The sequence below is a fragment of the Leishmania panamensis genome (genome assembly GCF_000755165.1).
Source record: "Leishmania panamensis strain MHOM/PA/94/PSC-1 chromosome 32 sequence".
NCBI classification, from domain to species: Eukaryota; Euglenozoa; class Kinetoplastea; order Trypanosomatida; family Trypanosomatidae; genus Leishmania; species Leishmania panamensis.
In genome coordinates, this window is record NC_025879.1 from 265,775 (window position 1) to 287,496 (window position 21,722).

Consider the following 21,722-nt stretch of genomic DNA (forward strand, 5'->3'; position numbering starts at 1 on the left):
ACGAGACAATGTCTGTATCAACCCTCTCTGCTCGCCGCCCGGTGAGTTGGCGAATCACCGGAGATGCCGATGGGGCTCGTGTATACATGCTCACACCCCGTACTGCTACCCGTAGTGCCTTAGTAGTCAAATGCGCGCGTCGGAAAGGCACTACCTCACATTTCATTTGTTTCTTGCTTCTTTGTGCCCAACGTCTTCTCCATTGCCCTCCCTACACAACACGCCTTCATGTGGAGGGCGGAGGCACTGTGACGGAACTCTGCGCTCCACCCCCACCCCTCACACCGCCGTCGTTACTGTGGTGTATCATACCTCTCATGTTTCCCCTCTTTGTTTTCCTCCCCTCCGACTCACTATTTCTTTTGCCTCTGACCCCCACTCTTCTCTCCGGATGACTTTCACTTTTTTTCTTGGCGCCGTGTGTTGCTGCTCGTGTGTACCATCACCGCCGTCGTCATTACACACCCTCTCGCTTTCCTTTACCGCCCCATTGTGCGGGTACTTCGCCGCTGCCGCATCACGCAAAGATGTCTCTCTGCTTGTTTGTGTGTACCCGTGTGTCGGACTTCAGCACTGATTTGTAGCGGGTCGGTGTCTCGCCACAATCCTACAGAAGGGGGCGACACGGGAAGAAGCCAATTAGGGTAAAGGAAAGACTCCGGTGCGGCAGTTCAACTTACTTGTCACCTATACACACACCTATACATATATATATATATATACATACATACAGGTGCAACTATACACCCCGAGAGCTGCATCAGTTTTCGTGTAGTCTTCTCCCCACGGCCCCCTTTCTTTCGCTTGTTTGCTTTCTGCTACGCCCTTTCATTAAAAAAAGATACCTGCACAACGGAATCGTCAACCCACTCACTCTTTCACATGCAGGTTCACTTCCTCCTTGCTTTCCGCGAGAGACACCCTCATCTCTAGAGATCGCTGCCGCCGTTGTCTTTAACGTTGTCACGTTTTTTTTTTCTTCTGCTGCTTCGCTCGCTGCGATAGGCGTTGCTGCTGCTGTCATCCTCGTGCTTGGCTGCTCTCTCTCTCGGCCGTTGGACGCCTCTTTTTCTTCTCAAGCGCGCTTGCGTAGATTTCTTTTCATATTGTTCAACGAGTCAGCTCCGTTTCGCTCTGTTTCTTTGTATCGTTGGTTGTCATGCACGTGCGCTAGGCTCTCCGTTGCGTGCCTCCTCCTTCTTCTCTGCTGGTGTGTGCATATTGGCGCATTGCTGTTAGTTCTTCTTATCCTTGACTGTCGTGTTTCTTATATAGCGATACACACCGTCCCCTCTCTGTACTTCTACAAAACTACGCGTGTGTTCGTACGGATGATCGCCTCGCTGGTGCGCACTGTAGTTTATCTTTCGTATTGGATTTCTCTCTCTCTTTCTGTGTCTTCGTTAACCTCAACGCGAGTGTGTTGTGTGACGTGTCTGTGCGTGTTCTTGGAGCAGGTGCACCTTTTTATTGTTCTCGCACCACTCTCCACAAACAGATCCACAGCGCCTCCGTCCTCCGCCCTCCGCCCCACCCCTCTCCGTGTACGCGGGTGAAAGTGTCTGTCTATGGACATACGCCCCGACTGACACGGTCCGCATCGCAATCGCCCCGTACTCATTTCTTTTTTCTTGAGTTTGAGGGGTCTCCTTGCCCCGAAGAAAGGGCAAAGCAAAACAGCGGAGGTCCTCGAAGGGCTTGAGTTTGCCAACGCTTCCAGTTGTGGTGGGGGCAGGGCTTGCGCTGAGCACCGTAACGCAGTTCGAGTCTCTTCCGGACACTCTGTGACTTTGTTCTCTCCTCGCTTCTACCCAGACGCACTCTTTTTTTTGCCTTTTCCCTCCCCCCTTTTTTCTGCCTTTCTGCTACTATTGCCGTTGCTGCGTCTGTGCTTTGGCTTGTGCGAGTCTCATCACCAGGGAGAGACATCGGGGACGGCCCACCCAGTTCACAGCCGCGCTCTGAACTCATATGAAAAGTCAAGGGAACAAAGCGTGAGCCGCCTCTATCGCTTTACCTCATTCTTCTATTCTGTCGGTCTCGCTCCTGATGGACAACGCGCTAGGAAAGCTCCCCGCTACACGGTGGGACCGCCTGGTCGCGGTGCTGGAAGAAAACGAGCCCGAGCGGACCATCGATGCCCTACACATCCTGGAGCAGGCCAAGAAGCTGAACTTGTCCGACTTTGAGCTATTCTATCTTCTTCTCAAACGCTACCAGGAGAGGCAACCGAGGATCTTGATAGACGTGGTGAGCCTCTACGCTATGATGAGTACGTGGATGGAGTGGATCGTGCAGGCGCAGTGCTGCCTGGACGCACAGAGGAATAAGATGGACGCCAGCAGCTCTTTCCACACCGCCAAGGTAGAGCTGGGGTCGGTGCAAACCTCATCCGACTTGGCTGACTCTGGGCCAACGCTGCCGTTCCCCTCCAGTAACAACTGCTCAAGCCGTTTAATTTCCTCAAATCCAGTGGACAGCTCCACGAACGGCGACAATGGCTGCGGCAGTCAGCTGGACAGCCCCGTCCGTGCCTCCCACAAAGGGGCTTCGTCAACCTTGCGTGGGCTTCGTAGAAAATCGGACTGCCGCAGTCTCTCGACTAGACCTCACTTGTGCTTCGAACTTGGCCCTGGCTGGAAGTGGGACGGCTTGCTGGACTTTCTGCGCAACGGACGCGTGCTGAGCTGCCTTGTTGAGGAGGCTCTGGGCCTCTGTGGCAAACTTGAGGCGCTGCAGGATCACCTCTCTTGCCCAGAGACGCTGAGTCTGAGCACTGACGAGCTCTTGCACCCGTCGCCGACAGACATGAATCGTGTCATTAAGGACGTAGCCATCGACGGAGCAACCGGCGGGGCCAGCGCGAACGAGTCCTTTAGCCCACAGAGCTACCTCTCCACCCTCGACTCGTCACGGCTGAGCTGCAGCCGACGTGGCAACGTGAAGCTTTCGAAGACACTAAAAATGATCGAGGAGCAAAGGAAAAACCTCGCGGCGAGCGAGCAGTGGGTGCGGAAGCTGAATGACATGTGCGAGCGCTTTCTCGGTTGGGAAAGGTCAGCGCACAATAACAGCGTCTTCTTCGATCTTTGCAACCTCAACAACTTTGTACGCCCCCTCCACTCCGACGACGCACACTTGCTCTACCGCCTGCATTGGCTCGCCGTGGCGCTCTACCGCGTCGTCAACGACCCGTCCATCATACCGGCGCCGCCGCGCATGAGCTTCATTGTATGCCGCGACGACCTTTCCGGACTGCTGGACACATCTGAGGAGGACAATGAAATAGACCTTTTGGTGGCTGCCAAGCGTAGTTGTCTCCCGCTCAAAACGCGTCTGAGCGTGACTATGAAGGATGCCAACATCATGCAACTGCACCACCCCGACATGAAGGCCAGCCCCCGTCTCCTGCGGTGCGCTCTAGTCAAGGGCGATGTATTTGTTTACTTTGAAGAGTACCACGCCTTCGTCCCGGTTTGGTCAGTCTTCCAGTACTTCATTCAGCACCTTGACGAGTTGACCTGGCGCTTCGAGGTGAGCCGCAAAGAACGGGAGCAAGAGCAGCAGGTGCTCGGGACGACATTTTCATTGATGCACGGACGCCTCGGTGCCACCGGTGACTTCACCGTCAACAATGGAGGCGCGACGTTTGACCTCACAATACGCAGTTCCACTATGCGACATGACTGCCAGCGCAGGCCATCAGAGGCTCCGAGCAACACTCAGTCGATGCGGAGCTCGACTACCCCCAACCCCTTTGATTCGTTAGTTGACTGCAAGGCGCCCGTCACGGTGCTGCCGCGATCTTTTTCCCATCGGTCAGTGACACAGGCCGGCACCGGCATCGAGGTTGACATCGCTGTGGCGAAAGCGCTGCTAAGCCGCATGTCAATCTCGTCCCCCCACTCTGCCGAACCATCCCTGTCGTCTCACTCGTCACCGAATACTACAAGACCTGATTACATTCCACTACCACCCCTCAACCTGGCTACTGGCGAGGGCATCACGAACAAATCTTACGCCGTCTCGTCGACCGCTGACGGAGATTCTACCGCTGCCGCCCCCAGCGCATCAGCATCGGGCATCGGCATAGCTTTGAATGCCATCAAACCCCCCGTTTCAGACTCGTCGACGTCTGCGTACATGGTATCTCCTCTCGCCCCTAAGCTATGGAGCGAGGCGCGTGACGAGTCAGCTGAGGACCAGGGACCCCTCTCGCGAGAGACGGTGACGCTCATGGTAGAAAGGAAGGATGCTGTGGAGTGTGACTGCAATGCTGACGTTATCTCTAACGATGTGGCGCTGATGACGTCGTCCTGCGCTGTTTCCTGCACCCCTACCCCACAGGTGGTGGTGGCTAGGGAGGCACACTTTCACTACGGGATCGACGCGCTGAACAAGGACGAAGAGCTGATCAGCGATGCGACGATGACACTGATGAGTAGCGAGAAATACATGAGCATCCGAAACTTCACTGCATCAGTGTTCCAAGAGTCGGAACAGAGCGGCATCGCGCTTTTTTCCCACCGCTTCCGCGTAAGCAGCGGCCCCATCGGAAAAGGTGCCTTTGGTGCTGTATACAAGGCTCTGAACCTAGATACGGGCCGAATCGTGGCGGTGAAGCAGTCGCGCTACTCGTACGATGACAATACAGCAGACCTCAACTGGCGTGAGTTTCGAATGTGGTCGATGCTGCCACCGCACCCGAGCGTCATCACCTTCTACGGTGCCTCGAGGGAGGTGGACACGCACCAGCTACTACTCGTGATGGAATACGCCAGCGGTGGCAGCATTGTGCAGCTGTACCGCCAATTTTGGCCCATTCCGGAGTCACTCTTTTACAATCACGCGCTCGGCATAGCCCGTGGTCTGAAGCATCTGCACGACTACAATGTAATTCACGGCGACGTGAAGCCAGAGAATGTGCTGACGCGTTCAGATGGCAGTGTGGCGATCTCTGATTTCGGGTGCAGCCGCTTCTCGCTTGTCGGAACCGACAGCGACAGCTCTTCGTTTCGTTCGTCCCTGCGAGAGAGCGGCTCCTTGTTGTTATTCGGGACGGCTGCGTACATGGCGCCGGAGGTGATCTTGAATGAACCACACCTCAAGTCGGATGCGTGGGCCTACGCGTGTACGCTGTTGCAGCTGTGGCTGGGGGAGGCACCGTGGTCCACTGGGGAGCGCTGCTTCTCAGCGCTGGACACCATTCCGCTCATGTTCTACATTGCGAGTGAGGAGGTGGTGCCCTTCACGACGGAGCAGCTTGAGCGGTCTCCGGGGTGGCTGCAGCGCATCGCACAGCGCGCGTTTGAGCGAAGTGTGGAGCGGCGCTGCTCCATGGCCGAAATCATCAGCATCTTGGGCGAGCACCGCCGATCATCCTGACCGAGTATAACCAGGTTTACTGCCTGCAGGCGACGCAGCGAGCCGTTTGCGGATGTGCTTGTGTCTACCCTGCCTGCTGGCGTCGTTTCTTCGTCATTCTCCACCTCGCTGACGTGTGCGCGATCTATTGTCGCTGTGCTACCCCCATTGCTTTTTCGTCCCTGCTGGTGCGCATGTCACGTTTCTCTCTCTCCTTCTGCACGTTTCGGAGTTTCTGCGGGTTTCATAACCCTCTTCTCCGTTCCTTCCGTCGCTCCCCTCCCTCTCTTTTGTTTCTTCTCCAGTGTTGTCCTTTCTGCTTGATTGCGTCTCTCTCTCTCTCTTTCCTCGGTGCTCTACCGACCCGGTCCTCCTCTCTCTTTGTGCGCCCCTGTGGTCAGCCTGGCCTCTTTCTCTCCCACCTTCATAACAGTTTCACCCTCTCTACCCCTCTACTCTTTCTTCTATGTGTATATGTGCTGCTGATTGCACGCATGCGTGGGTGAGATGGGGGTATGAGGGGATGTTTTACTGTATGTACGTATACATGCGTGCGTGTGCGTGTGTGTGTGTGTGGTCCTGCGCTTCCATTTCTTCTTTCGTTTGCCACGGCTGTCTCTCTTTTCCTCTCTCTGTTTACTCGCTTCTTTCGCTCTCTGTAGTTTCTCTCTCTTTCCGCTCTGTTTTTCCATGCCTCCTGCACTACCAGTCTCTCCCTCCCTCCACCGTATCGTCAACGCTCATTCTAAGTTCGGCGAGGGCACGCCGATAGAAACCGCCTCCCTCCTTTTTGGCGCCGTCGAAGTCGCGAATGCCACCTTTTTTAAATGGTGGTGAGGGGTGGCCTCAGGGCGCCTCCATAATCGCCCGCTTTTGCACCCACCACATTTTGCAACGTGAGAGGAGATCAGAGAGAGAGAGAGCACGAGTGAGTGCATGTGAGAGGACACTTGTGCGTATGCGCCTGTAGATCCTCTTCCCTGGTGATTCCGAGTTTCATGTGAGAACAGTGTGCGACTCAGCTGGCCTTGGAGGGGATGTTTCTCTACGTGGGCATGTGCAGATGGCGATATGTCCCCCCAAGAAAAAAAAGCATGCCGCCTACACAGTCGGGGCTTTCTGTGTTGTGCAGAGGTTTACTCTGTTTGTCCTGCCTGCACTTACCATGTCCTGTGTAAAGGAACGGTGGTGGTCGCGTATAGGTACCCCTCCTTGCCTCTTTAATCTCGTTCACGAGATCACCTTATTCGCTGCCCTTCGCCCGCCCCTGTGAGCTCGTTTGTCACATCCCCTTCTCCGCTGCCAGTTGCTGAACGCGTTTGTTGGAATGCTTCCCCCCTCCTCCCCTTCCTCCTTTCTGCTCTAGGCTCGTCAGCTCCACTCTTCCAGTCACCCTATCGGCACCCCCTTTTCCCCCCTCCTCCCATAGCCAGGACCTCCTCTTCTTCCTCTTTTCTTCTCCTTCTGCTGCACCGTCGCGTACTTCGCAGCCCCGCGTTGCACCTCTTGTTCTTCGCTCTTCTCTCCCCATTCACTCACGCGCGAAGCGCAGAGGCAAGCCAAACAGGAAAAAAAAACAATGGGGCTTGACATTCTCGAGATTGACCCGGCCACCCCCCATCCTGGCGTCACAATCGACGGCACTACCGCACAGCGCGAGACAAACGGCGGGTGGGTGACTCTGCGGTCAAAGACGCCGCTGTCAACCACCAACCATCAGTGGGCCATTCGAATTCTCGATCAAGGTGAAGGCGCAGACGGATCTGGGCTGATGATAGGCCTGCTCCCCCAGCTGAGCGCGCAGATGGCAAGTGCGACAGGCGGCAAGTACATTTCTGAACTTGGTGGCTGGTGCATCTCGCGTGCTGGAGATACCTATGGCGCATGGAAGTGCGACCGGTTCCCCTACTCTACGGACTGCGTTGTTGAGTTTGACTGGGATGCTGCGACAGGCACCGTGTATATGGTGAGCGGGAACAAGAAGGGCACCGGCCATATCCCCGGCCTCAAAGAGAGCGACGTGCTGTACCCAGCCGTGTCCATGTACTACTTGAACCAGAAGGTAGCGTTTGTGTAGCGGTTTATTTGTGCATTGCCTTTAATCAACAGGGTTGCTACTACTACTCTCTTGCTGGATTACTTGCTGCTACTGGCATGGCCCCTGCTGTCGCTACTGCTGCTGCTCTTGTTGATTTTCCTTGTCGTGCACTTTGTATTTTTTTTTCAGTGCTGAGGACGCGGTGCCGTGTTTCTCACTTCCAGTTCGGTGTTTTTTTTCTTCATTTGTGCAGTTTGTGTGCACGTTCGTGTCTCTGTCACCGCTACCCGCCCCCCCCCCCCGGCGTGCTGCTCTTTCTGGCTTTCCTTCCTCTTACCACCACAGGGTCGTGCTAATTTTCCTGCACGAACAGCCGTGCGCAACAAAGCAGAAGTCAACGGCGGAGAATCCCACCGAAAAGGATGAAAGCGTCTCGTCGATAGACGCAAAAGGGGCGCGAGGCTTACGTGATCGTTCTGCTGGTCGCCACGTACCTCTCCTACCACTCCTTGGCAGAACATCACGTCGACCACCACGGATAGCTGTGCGAATGTCTGTTAGTAGTACCACTTGGAATGAACTAGAAACAGCAGGAGAGAAACGGTGCGAATGTGGGCTCCCGTGGACGTGTGCGTGGGTGTCTCTCCTGCCTCTTTTTCTGCTTGGGTCTGAGCAGCGATTCCCGTACGCTTTTCCCCTTGTCTTAGATGGTTTCCTGCCGATGTCGCTTTCCATTCCTCCTCTCTCGCCCCTCTGCGGGTGTTGTTATTCATGTATCCTGCACAACCCCATTTCTTTTTTTCGCTGACACGTACATACCCACACACACACACCACCCACGTGCGTTTGACTTGGTCCTTCTTTAGGTCCAAGGAGATAGCAGACCTCGAAAGGGAATGGCCAGTGTCACTGGCGGGTGGTGGCAGCACCACGCACGAGCCCGCGAAATCGGAACACCGACGCGGACTGCCCGGCTTTGCGTCTCTTTCTTTCTCCCCTCGTCACTGTCTCCACGTTTCGGATAGGGGTGTGGCACCATCATCCGTGTGCATCCATGAGCCCAGTGCGGTCGACACACACATGTTGCCCCCCCCCCTTCACTACTCTCTCTCTCTCCCCAACTCGTTTTCGTTCCTTTACTTTCTGTACTCCCCCCCTTCTGTGTGTGTGTGTGTCTCTCTCTCTGTGTGGGGAAGCTGGACACGATATGCTCCCTCATGCGACTCGGTGCTCACGGATGGTGTTTGGTGTGTGTGTATTCTGGGGCAGCGATGCGGTGGCTATCAACGCACACGTCCCATCAAGTCGCCGCATTATCGTATCTGCTGCGCGACCCACGCGAGTTCCCGGTGGTGATCGTGGCAGGCCGCTCTTTCAGCGCCTGCACAACACTGTACCGCACTCTCCCCACTGCTACGTACACGGCTTACAACAGTGAAACGGCGCTTGACAGAGGCACTGCTGAACGCAGTGCCACCTACCCAGATCTGCCGCATTCATCTTCAGTACGTTTGGTCCCACATACTTCTGCATTCCTCGGCCCCGAACTGTGCGAAGAGAGAGATGCTTACTTGGACATCATGCAAGGAGCTGCAGAGCCAGTGGGTGCCGTGGATACGGATCCTTTGCTGGATGCTGACGATGGGGACGCCGCTGCGTTAGATAAGTCTGGGAGAATCGCTCGAGACACGCGGGACGAGGAGGAGATGCGACGAAGCATTGCATCCTCTTTTACTGAGCATTTTCTCTCGTCCATTGACGATACGTGGCATCCACAATCGACGTATCGATCCGGCGGTGAGACAGCGCCGATGCAGGCCTCCGGCGAGCTATATGCACGGCTGGTGCCCCACGGTGGGTTTCACGGTATCGATAGTGACTTCCTCGTCTCTCGCCACGACGTAAAGCGCGGGGCGCTGGTGCCCCGTGTTCATTGGGTGGTGTCACGGTGGCTTACCGACTATAAAGTGGATGTTCGAAAAGCGATAGACGCATGGAGCAGCGTGCTGAGTCACTCGCGCCCCGGCGAGGTCGCTTCGCTTGTGCTGTTTGTCAACGTGGAAGTCGTCGACATTGACGCCCTCATTGGGATTGGGGGCGGTCACAGGCTTCAGACAGGGCTGAATCTGAAATGCTGCGCGACGGTTAATACAAGGCTGCGCCTTGCCTCGCCTCCGCCGTGCGGCTGCGCAGCTTGCTCTGCCGTCTGGTGGCCCCTCTCCGCTCGTTCGTCGCTGTGGGTCTCCCTGCATCCTCTTCATGCACAAGCAACTATCTTTGCCGAAGCCTCCTTTGCCTGCGCGTCATCGGCTGAGGCGACGGGTGCAACGGCACTCGCTCGGAGGGAAGGCATGCAGATCGGTGCCGCAGCAGGTCTACCGCGGCGAAGACGGCACGTCGAGGTTGCCATCGTGAATTGCTGGGATACGGCGAATCGAGAAGCGGAGGGAGGGCACGCAACTCATTTCATCGCGTTGACAGCAAGTGCTTTCAGGCATCTTTTTTCCGTGGTTCCCACAGATCTGCAGACGCACGACCACCGCCCGCGTCCTGGGCATGGTCATCTTCAGAGGATACCAGATCCGTTGCCCAAGTGGCAGTGGGTGTTGCACAAGGACAGCTCACCTTGTGCTGTGCCACCGTCTGGGGCAATGCTGTCTCGTGCGTTGCCGTACCTGGTGGTAAGTGACGCAGAGGAGCAGCAGCGGGAGCACCAGCGGGCAATGCGGCGCAACGCGGTCGATGCAGCAACTTTGCAAAGCCTGAATTCCGGTGTTCTCTCCGCGGGCCTCTCCACAGCAGTCTGTGACCCGACTAGCGCGCCGCTTCCAAGCCCACGGTACTTTACCACCCTTATTTCTGATGTTGGATCGCTCCTTGCCTGTGATGGGTGCCTGTCGGATCTCTTTGTGTTAGAGTTTCAGCCCGCACTGCTAGAGGCGGAGGAGGGCTTGCATTATCAGCGTTTGATGCGGACCAAAATTCCTCGCAGCGATACGGGTTCAACGTTGCGCCGCTATCACGCTCGCCTGGAGCTTTTGTCAGCCGCTGAGAAGTATGTGGCATCTGCCCTCCCCTCCACTTCTCTGACTCGCGATTTTTTGAATCGCGCTATGGGGTTTCTCTACAACTGCGGTCGCGGTCGTGGTGTTCTGGCGTGGCCGCTCATCGATCCAGCGGAGGGCCGTCGTTGCCTTCGGCTTGGCTTCACCTTGAGCTATGAATTCCACACGAATCCCCTATTTTTTTTTCAGCACCTTCGCGGGGCGGCACGAGCAGGTCGCGCTGGGGAAGCCCGAATGTACCGCCCTTCATCCGGCGATGACCTAGTGTCGTCCCCTTCTGCTGCTGGACCTGGGGAATCTCAGCCACCGCTCGCTATAGAAACAGTGAAAGAAGTTATTTGTTACATCCTCATGAACATGCGGAGACTCGGTTGGGTCTTGGTCTGGCAAGAAGATCATCATCGCTGGCCAACCGCGGTGCCGCCGCCGCATATGCACCCCAACACGAATACTTTACCCTTTGATGTTTCGCTGCGTAGATATCCAGACTTGGGGCTGCAGGCGCGGATTGCCGCGTCGCTGGAGAAGTGGCGTCAAGAGCAGCTCCGACACAGCAGCAAGCGATATGACGTGGACGTCTCTGCTAAGGCATTGAAGGCGCCTGCATCCCACCAAATGGTAGAGCCGGCGAGGATGGCGGCGGAAGGCGCGGTGACAGCGTCGCCGTACACTAGTCTCGATGTGTGGCAGGCCGCTCTCATTCCTGAGGACGCTGGCGTTTATCTGTGGGAAGGCCAAACGGTGTTTCTGGATGACGGTCGCCCAGGGGTCATCGTTGAATTCCGACCTCCGCCAGAGGAGCTGTTTACACCGGTCGAGCATCACCCAACAGAGGCGAAGCGCACGTACTGGCGCGAGCAGCAGCTGCTGCACGCCGACTTCATCCGCTTTTATCGCTGGCGCTGTCACTGTTGCGCTGCGGCACACCCGCGACATATCACGGCCGCCTTCACTAGCCTTCCGCATTACGTAAGGGCACGGGAAATGGCGCGCTTTCCTGTAGTCAAGCTGCTGCATGCATCTGCAACTGGTAAGCGACTACTTGTGCAAGTGTTGCCGAGACGCACCATGTGGTATCATATCGCGTATCCGCGCGTGCGTGTCGTGAGTGCTGCGGAGCAGAAGCGCTGGCACGAAGCACACGGTCAGACGGTGTTTGCTGAGAGTGAGCTCCAAGACGAGGTCCGGCTGCTGTCCGCTACAGGCGTTGACGGCCGCAGTGCGTCGAGCGTGATGTTGTTGCGGCTTCCACTTTCCCCATTTCGTATTGAGGTGGCTGCGTCGCTTTTTGTCTCCCGTGTGATGGAGCTCTCCAAGTTACCCGGTGGCTATGAAGCACAGCATGCTCTCTGGCACGCCACCTCCCCGAACACGAGGCGAGCTGTGCTTCAGCGTTTGCACACTAAGTGGGCGATTCATCATGGGAATACCATCGAGAAGTACGGGTCGGCTGCTCAGCGGCTAAGGGCGGCGCAACGGCTTGGGCACATTAGCTGGAGGTCGTTTGCCGCGCAGCATCATTCCACGGCGGCTCTCTGTTTCGCTGGCAGCACCGCTCGTCACGACGCTGCGTTGCTGTAAAAGCAAAGGGAGGGCTGAGGGGAAAGGCAAGGGGGGAGGGGGGGGGAGGGAGAAGGAAGAGGAGACGTTGCCAACACGCTGGCGTGGGTTTGTCCATTGTCGTCTTTCCCTTTTCATTCTGTCGTTGCTTGCGTTTCCGCTGTACGACCTCTGCGTGAGTCTCGTACTCTCCTCTCCCACTGTCTTTCCCACTCCACCGCCTTAACCTTCAACCCCCTTCATCACTCGCAGGCCACGCGTGCAGCTCGGGTGTAAACCTACTCCATGTTTATTATTATTATTATATCGATTGATACTGCTTGATGTTTCTCTGCTAGAATACTTCACTCCATGTGCACATGTAGGCCTACGTTCTCCAGACCAGTGTGTACAACAAAACGCCCACGATAAAAAGTGGTGAGGCTAAGGAAAGTCTCCTCGACTTGCTGTCGTTCTCCTCTACATCCCACTGCTCCTCCTTTTCCTCCATATCCCGCAGAAGCAGTTGCGATGGTGGTAATACATTGACGCGCACGGCACCCTTGTGCTCAGCCACTATCTTGCCAGGATGATATGATACCCACCTCCCCCAATCCTCCTCTTTCGCTGGACTCATTGCTCTTCTTTAAAGGGTGTTGTCTGAAAGCTACGGGGTGCTGGGGCGTAAGTGACTTGGGGGGGGGGCGAAGGGGAGGAAAACCGAGAAGGATGACGTGGGGGACGTAACAAGAGATACGCGAGGTAAGTCCAAAGCAGAACGGCAGCTATGACACCTTGTTTTCGCGCATCCTCGCTCCATGGAATGATACAGGTGCCCCGCTTCGCCACTCGTGCGAGAGCTCCTTATCTTCTGCCGTGATGCAAATCAGTGTTGCTCGTACTTCTCTCGCTATTTTCATCTCCTCCTTATGCTTTCCTTTTCTCTGCTTCTGCGTGCTTTATCGCCCCATTGACCGATACATGAATGCTGCTGCTACCAATCCTACACGATCTCTGCGGGGCACACTTCGACAATGGAGCTCATCGTACGAGAAAAAAGGGTTGTCCCAGCGCTTGGTTACACACATTCACACACACACACACACACTCGCGAAAGCAGAGGTGCTCGTGCTCCTTCTCCCTTATTTGCGTCCGCCGTTTTTTTTTTTCCCTCTGGTGTGTGCATATGCTCGCCAAGAAAAGCCCTGACGCGTCTCGTACTCTCTTTGTTCCTCCCCTCCTTTTCGTTCTCTCTTCGTATTCCTGCCTCAGCCTGCAGCTTTTTTTTTTCCTTCGATTGCACATCGCACACCCGCGCTGCCTGTGCATACTTCGCTGCCGGCGCTGGGCGTGCGTGCAATTGTATGTAGGGCACGGCCGGCCGGAAGAAAACTCGGCAAGAGAAGCCCAGTAGGACGCCTAGGGTACGCAGTGCTCGTCAAGCTTTTTTTTTTCCAAATCGTTTCGCACCGAAAAGGTGAAAAATTGAGAGGAGGAACCTTGAGCCCAGGCAAGGGTATCTACTCAAAGCAGCAAAATACCAAGACGTACACCACGTGCTGGTGAGAGGGAAAAGGTGGTATATAGCAGCGCCTTCTCTCTTTTGCATCTTCTTGTGTTTCTGGCCTTGAACTTCGATCACGTCCGGTTCTTGTTCTCGCTTGTGTATACCTTCTTTCCTCCTTGTGCTGTCAAAGACACTCAGCCCGTCTTGATGCTCCTGGCAGTGTTGGGAGAACGTCTTGATGATCATACACAGGCGTGCACCCGGATACACAAGCATACTCCCTGACACGCGCGTAAGCACCCACCTCCGCCCATCTACTCCATACCCACACACACACACAGACACCAAGGTGGTGCGCTTGCCCCCGAGACAGCCCTCCCTGCTGTCTCGCTCGCTCTCTCACCCGGTGTTACGTCTGTTCTTCTCCCAGTAGAAATTTTCATTACATTTTCTCTGTTTTGCATACTATCCTCTCTCGTTGAAGGTCTGTTGCTGTCTTCGTTTCCTTCCCTTTTTTTCTTGGTTGCTACTCTTACACTGGGCTCACGTGTACAATACGTTCTCGTTCTCTTTGTTCTTCTTGCCTCTCGCGTTGCTATTGTTCTTCTGCGTCACCTCCTTTTTCGGTATTTTGGCGGACTTGGTTTGTTCTCGTTTTCCGTAGTGGGTCTTGGGTTCCTTTTTTGCCCTTTTATTTGCTTCCGTTCTAACTTCTTACTGTAGGTTCGCTGGTGTGCGCGCGGAGTGTCTTCTGTCCCCCCTCTCTCCTCTACCTACCCCTCGCTCTTCCCTTTCTCATCCTCTCTTGCGCGTTGTTGTGCCTGAGTTTTCGCGACCACTGAACCCGCGCCTCCACTGCCCACCTTGCATCTTTTGCGTGTTTCTTGTTGGTTTCTTATTTCTTGTTTTTCTTTTCTTTACTCTTCGTACCCTTCAAGCTCTCTGATCACTTTCCTCTCTTTTTCATCAATTTGATACACACAGAGAAGGTTTCTCAAGGTCCCCTCTGCTCTCTTCCTCGCCCGCTCTCATCACATCTTTGTTCTCATCCTTTAGCTTGTGTGGGTTCGACCTCCCTCCCGTACTTTATCTTTCGCACCCTTGTTTCACTGCTGCTGAAAGACATTGTGGGTGGGCGTTGGTTCAGCAAAGCGGTCGGTTAAAGTGGGTGAACGTGTCTTGTTGCCCTTTAGCTCATCTTTCTTGACGCCTATTTCATCTCTTTGTGCATGGCTTGTGACTGCTCGTAATACTTGTTGATTCGACAGCAGCAGCAGCAGCAGCAGCAGCTTTTTTCTCCTGCCAGTCTCGTGCGTACCTTCTCTCTTTTCCCTAGATTCGTCTCCTTGGCCTCCTCTTCATTTTTTTTACCCATCTCGCACCTCAGGCCTTTGCAGAGTTGTCTGCTCGTTTCCCTCTTTTTTTTTCTCCCATTTGTTCGTGGCAGTGCACTTTTTCTCTCGTTCTTCGCTCCCCTGTCGTTTGTTTTTCGCTTTACATCTTTGGGTGAGCCTTTGTTGTGTGATTCTTTTTTTTTTTGCTTTCATCCTTGTCTTGCTGCCTCGCTTGTCTCTCTCTCTCTACACACACACACACACTCTATTGCTCGTTGGGTTTTGTGTGTGTGTGTACGTGTACACACCCACCCACCCACAGGCTCTCTTTTTCCTTCTCTCTTCTCGTTCTTTCTGGGTGCCGATGTACCTTTGAGTTATTTTGATTTCACCTTTCCTTTTTCCGTCCATCTATCCGCCTGTCCGCCTGTCCATCCCTCTCTCGTTGAGTGATTTTGTTCGGGGGAGAGGGGGAGGTGCGGTTTCTTTGCTTCTCTTCTGAATTTTTTTTTCTATTCCCTCCCCTCCCCTCTCTCTTTTGTTTGTCGAGGTCTGTGCGGGTGCCGGTGCGTCTTTATCTCTCTGAACCGAAAAAAAAACAAAGAACGAAACATCGTTTCTACCACTTTGTGCTCTGACTTTATTGCCATTCTTTCTTTTCGCTTCTGCTCTCTTGATCGTACGTGTGAGTTATTCTTGTGCTGCTGAGTGTTGGTGTCGGCATTACTACTTCATGTGTTGCAAACCTTTTCTTCTTCTATACAACAACCGCAACAAGAACGCACGTACGCAAAACGAACGAAGTTACGTACATCAATACATCTGTGCATCTCACACGCAGACTCTGTGTACAGGTGTACTCCATTGTTACTGTTCTTGTATTCTTTTCTCTCTTCAAGTGTAATTGACTTGGTCGGGCCTGCAAGTTCTCTTCTGCCTTTTTTTTCTTCTGCCCTTCTCATCTCCCCCACTCAGTGTTTTCTTCTTTCCTCTGTGCTTTGCATGTGGGGGTGTTCTTGTGTGTCTTCTGTTTCTCTTCTTCTTGACTTTTGGCCTCTCTTCCTCCTCTTCTCCTGTATTTCCTGTTGTGTTGCCAGCTCCCGCTGGGGTGCAAACCAACATCAGAAGCGACCTCCATATCTTCATCTCCGTCCTTTCGTACCCTTCACAGTCCTCTTTACTTCCTCTCTTTTCTTTTTTGTTCACTTTCACCACCGCACATCCCTGCACCCTACTCGAACTGCTCTTCTCTGTAGTACTACGCCCTCTTCTGCTTTTCCTCCACACCACCACCTCACCACCCGTTCACGCACGCGTACGTTTAGTTTCTTGTGCCCCTCTTTTCCCTTTTATTGTATCTTGCCGTGGCGTTTCCTTCTCATTCACTCTCTACTTCTCTTTCCCATCGCAGATATTGCGTAATAAAAGGACCACAGACGAGGGATAGTCGCGTGCTGCGTTGCGCGACGTCCTTTTTTTCTTTTTGCGCTCCTTTGCCGCTCTTCTTTCCTCCCTCTTTACCTCTCGTTTGGTCTGCTGCTTCGGGATTGGTTTATCGAGCTTCGTCAGTGTTCGAGTCCCCCGGCGTGTCGCCTCCGACGAGCACAGGAGACTTGCAAGCCTCCACGTGCACCGTGACGCGGCGCAGACTCATAAACACGACGTCACTACCCACTTCTCAGTGTCTCAATACGAGCTCACGCGTGCACGGAGGGGGGGGGGGATAGCGAGTTGCGGAGTAGAGCTCCTATTGCAGCTTTAGCTGCAGCGGAAAAGTGCACTGCATTCATACACACCACCGCACCTCAGTGCAGCAATGCGCGACAGCAACAATCTGCGGCACTTTTTCATCGACGCCAAACACTCGTGCAGATCCAGCGACAGCACCGGTACAGGCGACATTACGTTACGCGGCGATGAACTAATTTCACCTAGGACAATAGTGATGTCTCCGGGGCCTCCAACGGCATCTGGCGCGGCCAAGGCGTCGACAGCGCCCGAGACTATGCTTGTGTCTCGGCAGTCAATTCCGTCAGGAGCCAGGTCATCCGTGACGTGCGGTGGGGCGACCACCAGCATGTGGTACGACCCCACTATCTCGAACTTTGCTTCACAATCGTGTGGCTCCGTCATTCGCGTGCTGCCGACTGCTGGTAGCGACGCCACGAGGGAGCTGAACACCACCATGCCGAGCTTGAACGCCGTGAATGCGACCCATTCTACTTCTCAGCCGGGACAGTATTACTCGCTGCTGAACTTGCAACAGAGTCATCTGAATAACACGTCCACAACAGTAGGCACACCCTCTACTCTGATACGGAACGCCACGATCCCGATGTACATCCAGTCCTGCTTGAACCAAAGCAACCGCAACAATATGAGCCTGTCGATGAGCTTACAGAAACAGAAGGACGCGAATGCGGACGAGGGAGACTACGCCGACGGCCGGCGCATCATGATTCACAACCCGCTCAAGGGCCATCTCTTTAGCTGCTCCTCGGACTCCTCACTTGACAACTCCATCTACCGGCCAGAGCTGATCGTGGCGGCGCCCAGCAGCGCACAAAAGGCGAGTAGCGACCTCGGCAACCGCCTTGACGCCACGCTTGGTTTCTGCGGCGAGGAGACGGCGCAAGGGCTGGTCGCTGAGCAAGTTGAGGGCCCATGTGACGAGAAGCGCGTGAACCTGATTGAGGTGCGCGCAATCGACTCGGACGACGAGCCGTCCTCGCTAGAGGAGCAGGAGCCACAAGTGTGTTGCACCCTTTCCAGTCTCCCTACCTTTGCTTCCATCATGTGCCTCGGTGCCATTGTTGTGGGTCTGCTAGGCTTCCTTCCCTTCTACGTCGTCGGCGTCCAGTCGAACTCGCGCACCACGGAATACCTCTTAAGGGAAGTCATGACGAGTGTAGTCGCCATTACGCAAGACAGCCTGTCGATGCTCCCCGCCTTTGTGCGAATCGTGACGTTTAATTACATGAAGCGCCATAACACGACGCTGGAGGAGACGGACTTGGCCGAAGACCCAGATCAGCTGCTGGCGTCGCTTCTCATGGTTCTCTCTCGCTTCGACACATCCATTTCATATTTGCGACTCATCTACGCAGGCGGTCTCTACACGAGTGCCGGGTACACGGGTCTGAGCCCGGCAGATGGGGACCAGATGCAAAAGTTGTACGGCGGTTATAGTCGCACGCAGAACACAGTCCCATTACTCGAAGTGTACAAGGACAGCATCACCGTTGTTGAGCCGCCCAAGGTCTTGGGTTACTTTGACTTCCACCACGAAATCACGCACATGGGAAGCGCCATGAACCAGATCGTTAAGACGTGGGCAGCGAACCCGCAAAACAACACGCGCTGGCTGCCAGCATCTGACAACGCCAGTTCGACGTACTTCAATTTCGTGATGCCTTTTACTGTAAACGGCACCCTTGGCTACTGCGAGGCTGGTGCCTTGTCGAACGTGATCATTCGAGAAGCAACTGCCCTCGCCACTTTTCTGCGTGAGCACGGCTCTATCTTCCTAGTGGACGCCACGCGTAACATTCTTGTCGGTAACAGCTGGGGCCAATCAATACAGAATAGAGTGGAGGACAGCACGTCTGGCTCAGCCATCTACGTCCCTACTCGCATCTACGAAATCACTGAGCCCATCATTCGTGCTGCCATGAAGGTGGTCAACGAGAGCGGTAGCTTGACGGAGGTGTTAAAGAGCAGAAATACGACCCTCATCACCTTTCCTTTCAAGGGCAACAATGCACTTCTGAACCTCACAAGGGTGACGGACACATACGGCCTGGACCTCGTTCTTGGCGTCGTGGCTCTTCGGGGGGACTTTAAGAAGTCTTTCTCTACTGCGCGCACGGCGGCCATCACGGTGACAGTTCTGGTGGTTGTGATTGCTGCTGTCGCTGCGATGATGATCGTGTGGTTTGTTGTTCGGGAGATGAAGCGACTCATCCCACAGCTCATCCGCGCATCCAACCTTGAGGTGTCCCACAGCGACAAGGAGCACCGTGTGCAAGGCTGGTTGGCGTACATTACGGAGATTCGCTGCATTCACGAGGCCTTTGTGCGCGTTGAGCGGAGTCTTCGGGAGATGCGCACGTTTGTTCCTGCGGCCGTCATGACACTGGCACCGTCTGATGACTCTCACAGCGATGTGGATCTCGCTGACGGTAAGACGCGCCGCGTCCGTACTCGCTTTAACGCTAACATTGTCAAGGACAACACAAACGAGTTTTCGCGCGTGGATGTCGCGATGGTGCTGGTGGATGTGCACCGCGCAGTGGACACGACTGAGGCGTGCTTCATCATGGATATCATCTCGCAACGCGCCGAGGAGTACACTGGGTACATCGAGTCCGTCAGCTCCAGCAGCTTCTTTGTCAACTTCGGCACCCAGTCACAGAACCCGCTTGTCGTGTCGAAAATCCGCCGCTTTGCGTTCGAGGTGCACCGCTCCATGCCGGAGTCCATTCGCAGTTGCGTCGTCTGTTTTGCTGTTCGCATGCCGTTTCTTGTCGGCACCTGTGGCGCGCGGCACAGCAAGGCCCGTGTGGTGTTTGACACGCAGCGAATGCTCGACATTTCGAAGGTGCTCTGGGACATCGGTTGCCACGTCGCCTCCACGACGGACACCCTCTCGCACTTCGCCACGAGCAGCGCGCAGATCCCGTGGTACCGCATTGATTGTGTGCGCTTCCCGGACGAGGTTTCGCAGGTGACCCTTTGTGAGCTGCGTGACCCGTGGTCGTCGTTGCAGGATCATGCGAACATGCCTAAGAAGATGGGCGACGGTCTCTCGAAAATGTGCAAAGGTGAGTACAAAGAGGCGCTCATGATTTTTGACTCTGCACATAGCGAGAACGTGCAACTCAAGCGACTGCGCCAGATCTGCGTGAACCGCGTCGCCTCTGGCGATACGACCAAGTACATCCATCTCATCCAGGACGTCTATGTGCTGGACACCACTTCCAGCAGCCAAGAGGACATGGTGATGGGTGGCGGTGCCGCGATGTTCGACTACGATGCCGGCGTCTCTATCGATGTGGCGACGAGCACCAGTGGGATGGGCGATCCGTTCAAGGAGACACCGGTCTTCGCACGCAGTTTCCGCGGCAGTATCGCGGGGATGCCACCCCCAGTGTTAGCGCAACCCGTGGCACACGCTTCATTTCCTGTCGCGCACCAGGCCGCACCCACCCGCAAATCGAAAACGTCACTGTCGCCATCTTTGACGACTGGCGGTGAGACACCCGAGCTCTCGCACCTCACCGAGCGGGCTGTGACAACTGCCATGGGTCCCCGCGAGCTCTCTGCAGGTGCGCCGCTGGTCGCTGGAGTCAACGGCTCGGATCCTGGTTTTCCCCCTTTCCATCCGCAAATCTCTGACGCGACGACGGTGGCAGCCAGCGTGCCTGGAAGCTCCCCTCCGTGGGGCGTGCAGGACGACACCGAGAGCGAGACACCGTCTTTTCTCACGAATGCCTTCGTCTTCGAGTCCTCTGTGGTCTCGACGGACGCTCTTGGTGCGGCTGTGCAGGGCGGAGATGAGCCACAGGTTCTGCGGGATGTGAATCAGCATGAGTGGCAGGTCTCCCTCTACCCGATCGGCAGTGGTGCCTTTAGTTTCATCTATCTGGGTATGTCAGACGATGGCGTGCAAGTGGCAATCAAGCGCATCCCCCGGCTGCACCGCGGCATCAAGGAGGAGGAGATGGTCTCGGAGGTGTGCACGTGCGCCAAGCTGCGTCATCCCAACATTGTTCCCTATATTTCCTGCTGCGTGACTCAGTCGTATCTGGCGATCATTATGGAGTACATGCCAGGCGGCTCGCTGCACGACATCATCGACAACTTCGGCAAGCTTCCTCGCACCGTGGTGCGTCGGTTCATGCTCGACATCGTGAATGGCCTAGCGTATTTACATGAGTCGACGACGCACGGTGACGTGAAGCCGCACAACATTCTTCTTGGCGTGGACGGCGTATGCAAGCTCTCCGACTTTGGCTCCGCCTCGGACAAGCTCACAGAGGTCTGCTGCGTCGATGAGGACCGCCTGATGCGCGGCACGGCCGTGTACATTTCACCTGAGGGTGCACGCAACCTTCCACTGACCTCCGCCTCCGACATCTACTCACTCGGTATCTCTTTTTTGGAGATGGTGCTGGGCCGCCTGCCGTGGAAGTGGGCCAACGACGAGAGGACAGATGCGCTCCCGCTGCGACACAACCACGAGTTTGTGCAGTGTCTCACCGCCAATGCCATCGTCGTTGACATTCCCGACGACCTCGACAACGACATGCGCGAGTTGGCCCTGGCGAGCTGCGCTGAGAATCCTGAGAACCGACCCACTGCCCAAGAGCTGCTCTCTTTCGCTTTTCTGATTTGAGAACCCTCCTCCCTCACTTTCCGTTCCTCCTCCTTCATACCTCCCTCTCAAGCACCCTCCGATGCATCCTCTGCGTGTAACCACTCCGTCACTTGCTAGGAGCCCAAGGGAACAACCGAGAGGAAAGGTATAGCTGCGGTGTTCTGCACCGTATCATTATGAGCTCTGGCTGCCCGTCCTCAATGTCCGCGTTCGTGAAGCTATTTTGCATTGCGTGTTGTTGATTAGTGATGTGCGCGCAGGACGGCTCGTCGTCCCCTCATTTTTTTCTTTGCTCTCTATTTTGCATATTTCTTCTCGCTGTGTGCGTGCGTCGTGATGTCCTTCCCCCTTTTTTAGTCTTCTCGTTTCTTTTTTTTTTCTTCGCTCCTTCTCGTTTGCTGATGCTCCGGTCGTGCTGCCGAGCGCTGGTCCTTCCTCTGACATCCCCTGCCCATCCCGCTTCTCCCTGCTGCCTCCCATCGACGGGAGAAGAGGC

The 21,722-nt window shown here is 55.2% G+C and overlaps 4 protein-coding genes across 4 annotated transcripts; all 4 read left to right on the forward strand.

Annotated features, from left to right (window-relative positions):
• Positions 1-2,049: 2,049 nt before the first annotated feature.
• On the forward strand, positions 2,050-5,385 carry LPMP_320840 (protein kinase, putative; the record flags this gene model as incomplete). Its single annotated transcript, XM_010703469.1, has 1 exon — positions 2,050-5,385. One exon carries the CDS (start codon positions 2,050-2,052, stop codon positions 5,383-5,385), a length of 3,336 nt encoding a protein of 1,111 aa, XP_010701771.1.
• A 1,558-nt stretch (positions 5,386-6,943) lies between these two features.
• On the forward strand, positions 6,944-7,441 carry LPMP_320850 (hypothetical protein; the record flags this gene model as incomplete). The annotated part of the gene is made up of 1 exon (XM_010703470.1): positions 6,944-7,441. One exon carries the CDS (start codon positions 6,944-6,946, stop codon positions 7,439-7,441), a length of 498 nt encoding a protein of 165 aa, XP_010701772.1.
• Positions 7,442-8,619: 1,178 nt separating this feature from the next.
• LPMP_320860 (hypothetical protein) lies at positions 8,620-12,048 on the forward strand (the record flags this gene model as incomplete). The annotated part of the gene is made up of 1 exon (XM_010703471.1): positions 8,620-12,048. The coding sequence occupies one exon, from the start codon at positions 8,620-8,622 to the stop codon at positions 12,046-12,048; it is 3,429 nt and encodes a 1,142-aa protein (XP_010701773.1).
• A 5,134-nt stretch (positions 12,049-17,182) lies between these two features.
• Positions 17,183-21,244, forward strand: LPMP_320870 (serine/threonine protein kinase, putative; the record flags this gene model as incomplete). The annotated part of the gene is made up of 1 exon (XM_010703472.1): positions 17,183-21,244. One exon carries the CDS (start codon positions 17,183-17,185, stop codon positions 21,242-21,244), a length of 4,062 nt encoding a protein of 1,353 aa, XP_010701774.1.
• Between the last annotated feature and the right edge of the window lie 478 nt (positions 21,245-21,722).